The following is an 8595-nucleotide window of genomic DNA, read 5'->3' as shown; positions in this document are numbered from 1 at the left end:
AACTTTATAATAAAAAAACAACTATTTTTATATTATTTACATTGTATTTTAGCAAATGCTAAAAATGAATTAAGCCCTCAGAGGAGATTCTGTTTTAGGCAATTTTTTTCCCTCACAAAATAAATAAATAAATTATATATATATATATATATATATATATATATATATATATATATATATATATATATATATATATATATATATATATATACTAATTTAAAAATAAAATAAAATATAAAGAATTTCTTTAACTGTCTCTCAAAAGCCAATATTATTTATATAGCTTTTGACTTTTGCATCAGCTTAACAGCAGTTTGGCAGTATCACAGTGCAACATTCGCAGATATTTGTACTAAACATAAACAAAATTAAATATGTCTCCATGAGAAACATCAGCTGGTTGTGGGCAAGCAGTGAGAGCCGATAAAGAGAAATCGTCCAGCTGACATGATGACTCATTACATTCAATGTGGCATGACTAATTGGTTTGATTGACAGCTGCAGACACAGTGGCCAGTATATCTCCATCTGACCAGAGTGAAATAAAAATAGTTAAGTAACAAAATACCATATATAAGCTGCACTGCAATGAATTGAAATAACTTTGGCTCTGTGCCAGTTTTCCTTCACTTATTTTGGCATGCTGAGGGGACTGTGAAAGACAGTAATGAGTCTTTTGTTCAGAGAGCGTGACACGTCACTGGCTTTGCTAGAGCTGTGTGGACAGAGAAGATACACTCAATTCATTCATTGGGCCTATTGTTGTCCTCATAACATAGGAGTTGTGGCATATTTGTGTTTTGTTTTAGCTAGATGATGGGAATTATGAGGGAATACCATGAAAATCTTTATGCGGGGTTTATGTGTGCATGAGAGAGATAGGGCTATTATTACAAATCTTCCTTCCTATCCAGACAAAAATATAATTGCCTTTTTATAGCTTTTATAGCTCTTTTATATATATATATATATATATATATATATATATATATATATATATATATATATATATATATAAAGATATAGATATTTTAAAAAGTGTATCACAACAACAATGACAAATAAGAGGCAGATAAGTTGATCATGGAAATATTAGAGCATATTTTCAATTTCAGACTTTTGATAACAGATCATCTGAGCACAGTCTGACACTTTTTTTTAGATTTCTGGGGTCATTTACTCATGCTTTCCATTTAATCTAATTTTTACTAGGAGAAATTAAAGATATTGTTTTGGGGGGTTTTTTTAATAAAAAAAAATCTTCTGCACCTTCCTTCTGTCACACACATATAGCTATATAGTTCTACCCACATTTTAATGCAAGCTCGTCGGGTAATAGAGTGTAAGAATTATGTGTAGCCTAAACCTACACACACACACACAGTGGAAATGTGTGGACTAGGTAAACACAGCAGCAGAGAACCATTCATAATGCCTGACGAAGTCTCGCTAATCAAACAGTCCAGATGTGTCGAAATATTTGCGGTGTTTCAGGCTCATAATTAAATAACAATTACAACTGACTAACAGCCTTTTCCACCCTGTCTGCGCGTTCGTGCGCGAGCCTCAAGGGACGGAGCTGAAATCATGGAGCAGTGTCTGTTTTCACAGCCAATAACACGCTTATGAAGAACACATCGAACTGGAGTGTGTGCGCGAGAGAGAGCGAGAATGCAAATGATGCGTGTGAGTTATTTGTTCTCTACATAGATGTTCCGTCAGTCATGCGTGCTCTTCTGAAGATGAGGACACGCGGCTTTTAATGGCGGAAAGGTGGATGGGGCGTCTACAAACATTCAGAACAGAATCTTTTTGTCACTCTCTCTCCTTTGTCATTCTAAACCATATTGGTGTTTCGTGCCTCTCACCATGTTTAATAGAATGGAATGATCACTAATGCTTATTTACCACCACTAATCACCATTGTGACATCACATAAACAAACACACACTTATCATTTATGATAATGTTCCCTCACAAATGTAGTCCAAAGAACAGATAGCATTCTAAATGGAGGCTATAGTATACCATCATGTAATTCACAACAAAAAGCTCTTTTATTTTTATTCTTTATTTAGAATTTTATTAACTTACAATCAATCGATTGACTGACAGAACCAATTAACTTAGCAGTTAGCTTGGCAATAGATTCGAGAAGGTGTTTATTGGCATTTTCAAGTGAGGGCCTCAGCATGAAGTGAAGCCTTTCCAGTAGAAGTTTTTGCATCCTGCTTTGCGTTCCCGAGCGGGCAGGTGGTTTGAGCTTTCTGCTGAACGTTCTATTTCCACGCGCAGGTCCTTGTTTTCACCTGCCGTTGAAACGTCAGTCTCTCGCATCTCCATTTCAGGCATGGAAAGCAGGGAAAGGAACTCCTCTACATCTTTCTTAGTCCAGTCCTGAGAGAAATGTTAAGACATAAAAGATGGGATCAGTATTTCAGTTAATTTCCCCCCTTTTATTTGGGGAATAAGCAATGTCTAGCAAAGCTAATGGTGCGCATTCATTTAGATCAAGGTAAACATGAGGTAACCGAGGCTAAGGGAGAAAAGCCATTTTGTATTTAAAGGATAATGTGTGTTTTGATTAGAACTAAATGCATTTAGTTAACTCAGAGTTCCTGTATAGTAAAAGATAATGCATTTACTTGCTAAGACGTAAATGAGAAAAACAGAGGGTCATTTAGAAATGTGTGTAGGCTATGCGAGTGAAAAAGAGAGATGGACTGGAAGTAATGATGTCTTCCTATAGAATTAGATGGGGATTGTAGTAATTTCCAATTTAAACATCTATTAAATGCAGAATGATTTAGAGCATTAAACAAACTGAGCATTTCTGCAACCTGAAATGGCAAAAATTTATGTTTGGTTGCTTTGTTTAAAGGGATAGTCCACCCAAAAATGTAGTGAAATTGTCATTATTTATTCACCCTCAAATCGTCCTTAAGTCCTATTGACATAATTTCTTCTGTAGAACACAAATCTTTTGTCTATACAATGAAAGTCAATGGGGTCCAACGTTATGGAATCCATTGACTTTGAATGTACGGACAAAAACAGTTGAAAAGCTTCTTTTGTGTTCTGCAGAAAAAAGTCAGTCTGTACCTGTTTGGAGTGATATGAGGGTGAGTAAATGACAATTATTATTCATTATTGTTGAATGGGAGTTTGCGATGCATGGCAACACTGAACATGCAGACAATGGAAAACCAGATGCTAGCTGATAAATACAGGCCCCAGATTTCGTGTCAATGTTCGTTTGAAACTTACCTGTGTAGCCTCTCCAATCGCTCTTGCTCTCTGCATAAGTCTGCGATGGCGGAAGTCCAGGTCCGGTTCTAACTGAGAATTTGCACTGCGACCACATAGCATAAGGGACAGACCCAACAGGGCCAAATAACACTGCAGCTCACACAGTCTCATGTCAAACCTCTGTCTTCTGTTCACGGAGTGTCTGTTTGTAGCTGTGGTTCTGGTTCTGGACCCTCGGGAATCCCAAGCGCTCTTTTTAAACTCTCCTTCCACTGGTACGGTTGACTGACAGCTGCCCAGGTTGCTGGGTGATAGCGGACTGTGATGTCATAAAGCATTTAGATTCTTCTGGTCCCACACTAATGGGAAACACTCTCATTTAGATAACGCAAATGAACGAATTGCGACTTGACAATGTGGGCTTCAATAAAAGCATTAGACTGAATGGATTCGGGTTTGTTCAGCTAATCTAAAACAAATACAACAGAGAAATGCCTGGGTGTGCGTCTCCGTCGCTCTGACGCACACACGCCGCGGCAGAAGTGAAGAATAAAAGCCTTTATAAACTTAATTGATTCTGAATGAAGAGTTTAATGTATGTTTCTTGAAGTGTTAACTCAAGAAGTACAAGCGTTTGTGCTGTTGGGAACATCTTCCATTCGCACTGTAGAGATAAATTAATGAATTTAATTATAAGTTAATTCTGAATTAACCTTTAAAGCATTGATTAAAGATATAGTGGCAGCTGTGATATGGATTAGAAAACAAAGCCCAAATGTAATAAATCTTTACAGTAGAAGGCATTATTATACTAAGACAAGTATCACTTTTGCTCATATGGACCTGAAACCCCTCAAACCATATTTTGAGACCAGAATATAATTTATAGGAATTGGGCTCTTTTAATATGGGCTACCAAACAACCAATCTGCAGTCTTGAAACTAAAGATTCCAAAAGGTTTTCACAGAAATGTCATAGAAGAACTATTAGAAGAATTGAAGAATATGATGGTGGTAGGCCTTTTTGACTTTGGCTAGTAAGTAACCACTTAGCAACCAATCAGAACACCCTAGCAACAGCATAACAATGCCTTGCCAACCATCCAAAACTCTGCTAGTGAGTTTTGCATCTATACTCTTAAAAAGTAAAGCTTTCAAAAGGCAGTTTTTGCAGTGATGCCATAGAAGAACTATTTTTGGTTGCCCAACATTATTAAAAATAAAGGTGATTCACAATGCCACAGAAGAACCTTTTTTTGTCTAAATGGTTCCATAAAGAACCTTTAACATCTGCAGAACCTTTCTGTTTCACAAAAGGTTCTTTGTGGCAAAAGAAGTTTCTTCAGATTATAAAAAGGTAAGAAAGAGATGGTTCTTCTATGGCATCGCTGTGAAGATCCTTTTAAGCACCTTTATTTCTAAGAGTGAAATAACCTTTCAGTAAACAGTTCTTAAAATATCCATTTCTTTTTTAGTATGAAGAACATTTTAATAATCTAAGGAACCTTTTTTCCACTATTAACAACCTTTTGTGCAATAGAAAGGTTATATGGATGTTCTTTATGGAACCAGAGATGCCAATAAAGAACCTTAATTTTTACAGACAGCTTTCCAAAATTGTTCATTTATTTATATTTCTGACTATTTTAAGTCCCAGGTTGTAGCTTTTAGTTAGAAAACATGGAACTGGGGCTTTTGAATGTGCAGTCACATTCCTGTAATGTCACATTCAATTTAAGCTTTAAATGATTTAGATCACCACCTAATAGAAAAAAGAGTGAATTTTATAAACTAATGTTGTTTATGGAGAATTTTCAAAGCCAAAAGTGACAAACAATTTTGCATTAGGTATTCAAAAGAAACTCTGGCCTGACATCTTGTGGTCAGCCTTAAGCAGTCATGACTTAGGAAAGGCAAACAAATTATTTAACCCCAGTTTACATCAAATTTAGAATTCATATATTAAACATTTGACACACACATTTAACAGTAGGGCAGTAGGTTTATAATTTAGTTTGTCGTGCTTATAAATGCATGTTTAAGACTCAATTTGTGTCCTTCATTTTTTTTTTTTTTTTTTTTTTTTGTGTTCCCAAAATCAAAGTATATAAAATTAAACTATATTGTCTCATCCTAGGGGGAAAAATCAGAGTTTACATTAAGCAGAGAAGTTACGCATATGCAGTGATTAAAACAACACTGCATTTTTCAAATATATGCCATTACATCCTTAATATTTATATATAATAACGTATACAGTCCAAATTTAAATAAATAAACATGACTATATATTATTTTCATCCAAAAGATTATTTATTCAATTAGTACAATGTTACTACAAATCCAAACACAATATTTTGTGTTTTTAAGGTGTAAAAATGGTCATTTGGCCAATTAAAATCTGTATAGAAGAGAACTGAGAAGTTATTGGGATCTTATAATATACATAGACATTTTCTAAAGAAATATTCAAAATATACACATAGTTATTTTTTTTCTTTATTATTATTATTCTGACAAAAACAATTAAAGGATTTTCTATTATACAGTTCTTGAGCGATTAAACACTGCAGATAAAAAAAGACCATTAACTTCTATACTAAACATATGCAATCCTGATTTATTTTAGTTGCAATTATGAAACACAGTGTGATTTAGTTCAGAAAAAGACAAGAAATATACACCTGACTGAGTGCAATAGATCTGCGATAAATGATACAATGATACAATGATGACAGTTTTTATATTTTCTGTAGAGGAAGTGTTGTCAAGAATACACTCCTGATTTCTCAGTTGATTTGGCATTGACACTCTTTTATATGTAATAATTCATTACAATTCCTGTTTACAATATAAAATTGATTACAACTGAATATGAGTTATGGTGAAAGCTCCTTAATGCAATGCTATAATAAGTTTCAGGTAAATTCACATAATGACTACACATAAACACACTTTGTCTCTCTCGCAACGTGTCTCAAGTTTCTTTTTCTTTTTCATAATCTAACAAATAGCACCATTAACTCGAAGTCATTCAGTGTTAAATATGAACAAGCTTAAATATGCTCTGCAAAACCTCAGCACCAAAAACAGCTTTGTACAAACAGTTTTGTACACTAAGAAACAAGACTTTGATTCTTTTTTGAATAAAGTCCTAATAGCAAGTAGATCTATAGTAAAGTATTTGTATACTAAAGCAGAAAATCATAGTCAAAATGATAAGCACACCTGGCTTATACTGACAATTGCACACACATCCAAAATACATAATCAGGGAACTACTAAATTTTAATTCGTGATATTTAGGGAATTACTTAAAGGATTTGTATTAAAATAAATTTGGGAACTCGGAAGACTCTATGCTATTTATTACTATTTGATTATTAAATTAGCAACATTAGCATATTTGTTTATAGATTGTTACTAAGGAAGTGCATTAGTTAACAATTAATAATGACAAAAATAAACAAAATACTGCAATTTTAATTACTAAACAATTTTTCAGTAACATTACTAGAGTGTAGATTAACTATATTGTTTCTGTTTTAAATACAAAAATAATAGTACACAGTTTATGTTCAATATGAGCAATCTGAACTCTGAAATCTGAAATTATTTTTCACAGAGCCTGTTTCTCAATGCTCACTTGAATCTAGCCAGGATTTTCTAATGGCCTTCTACTGCTATTCCCACACACAAAAGTCATTCATAATTAACTACACATGAAAAACAGTTTAGTAATGAGAAGTAGCTGAACTGAAGTCACTCCAAATTCTGTTATGAGTAATTTTGATAGAAAAACACATTTACAAGTGCTGGACATGTCAAAGAAAAAGAAAAGAATGCTGAAGAATCCTTTGAAGTGAAAAACACTGGACTGGTACTTTGGATTTAGCAAATCCAAAACAAAGAACTTCTGTTACTAAGTTACTGTCTACTGTATTATTTTGTTTGGTTGTGGTCCTAAAAAAAATACAATCAACCAAATTTGTCCAAAAGTTCTAAATGGCTGAAAAGTGTTTGAAAAATCAAACAACTGCTTCACCCATAACTGTATCATTCCACTCATTAAAGGAATAGTTCAACCCAAAATGAAAACTTTCTAAAAATGTACTCACCCTCAACATTCAGCATGTAGATGAGTTTGCTTATTTATCTGCAGTGAATGGGTGCCGTCAGAATAAGAGTCCAAACTGCTGATAAAAACATCACAATCTACAAGTAATTCACACAACTCCAGTCCATCAGTTTACATATTGTGTAGCTAAAAGATGCATGTTCCATCATTAAAATGCCTTTAACTTCAAACCATTGTTTCAGCTGAAATATGAGTCCTCTATCCATAATATTGCTTTCTCCAGTGAAAATTTTGTCTCATCTGAATCAGGATAGAAATATGCACAGCTCAAGAACCATTTAGATGCAAAAACAGTCCAAAACAGATCTAAACAAATATGTGAGAAGTCAACAGGAGATGGACCGTTTCACTGAATGAAGTGTTATTATGGATTATGGGCTTGTATCTTGTCCAGATGCGTCAGTTTTATGTTAAACACCTTAATGATGGATTTCTCACAAACATGCAGCTTATCATTTCACAAGAGGTTAATTGATGGAATGGAGTCATGTGGATTATTGTGATGTTTTTATCAGCTGTTTGGACTCTTATTCTGACGGTACCCATTCACTGCAGAGGATCCATTGGTGAGCAAGTGATGTAATGATCAATTACTCCAAATCTATTCCGATTAAGCCTCATCTACATCTTGGCCTAAGGGCTGGGCAGGACTTAAGGGGCCGGGACCCCTGGGCTTGAGGTTATGTTTGGGCCCTATACACTACAATTCACCTTAACTAGAACATCATTATGGAGCAACACAAAATACACAAATTAAAATATACTTTGAGGTTCATATACAGTACTATTAATATGCAACATGTCTAGCCTATAGTCAAATTTTAGATGTAATATTAAAAGTTTAGTTCACCCAAAAATCTAAATCAGGCTGCGTTTTACTCACCCCCAAGGCATCCTAGGTGTGTATGACTTTCTTCTTTCAGACGAATCTAGTCAGCGTTATATTAAAAATTGTCTTTGATCTTTCAAGCTCTATCATTGGGGTCAGCAAGTGTTGCACTGCTTCAGTCCAAAAGACGTGAAATAAAAAGCGGCCTTCCATAAAAAAAGTGTCTCACATGACTCCGGGGGTGAACAAAGGCCTTCTGTAGTGAATCGATGCATTTTTGTAAGAAAAGTATCCATATTCAAAACGTTATAATCACTTGAATCTAGCTTGCGCTCACTGCTGTAAACGAAGCAGTTCTGGGGGAATGACGTATGAGGTC

At 34.4% G+C, this 8595-nt stretch overlaps 1 protein-coding gene and 1 long non-coding RNA gene across 2 annotated transcripts; both read right to left on the bottom strand.

The window, feature by feature from the left end:
* Positions 1-2053: 2053 nt before the first annotated feature.
* On the bottom strand, positions 2054-3522 carry LOC109073025 (somatostatin-2). The gene is made up of 2 exons (XM_019089209.2): positions 3268-3522; positions 2054-2397 (listed from the first exon to the last, which is right to left on the bottom strand). The coding sequence occupies exons 1-2, from the start codon at positions 3418-3420 to the stop codon at positions 2188-2190; spliced, it is 363 nt and encodes a 120-aa protein (XP_018944754.1). The 5' UTR covers positions 3421-3522; the 3' UTR covers positions 2054-2187.
* Positions 3523-5540: 2018 nt separating this feature from the next.
* On the bottom strand, positions 5541-8514 carry LOC122139840. Its single transcript, XR_006156604.1, has 2 exons — positions 5842-8514; positions 5541-5800 (listed from the first exon to the last, which is right to left on the bottom strand). It is a non-coding gene; the product is annotated as an uncharacterized LOC122139840 (long non-coding RNA).
* Between the last annotated feature and the right edge of the window lie 81 nt (positions 8515-8595).

Source organism: Cyprinus carpio, chromosome B15 (assembly GCF_018340385.1).
Source record: "Cyprinus carpio isolate SPL01 chromosome B15, ASM1834038v1, whole genome shotgun sequence".
NCBI lineage: Eukaryota > Metazoa > Chordata > Actinopteri > Cypriniformes > Cyprinidae > Cyprinus > Cyprinus carpio.
The sequence above is the reverse complement of the archived record's forward strand: the minus strand, read 5'-3'. Positions and strand labels throughout refer to the sequence as shown.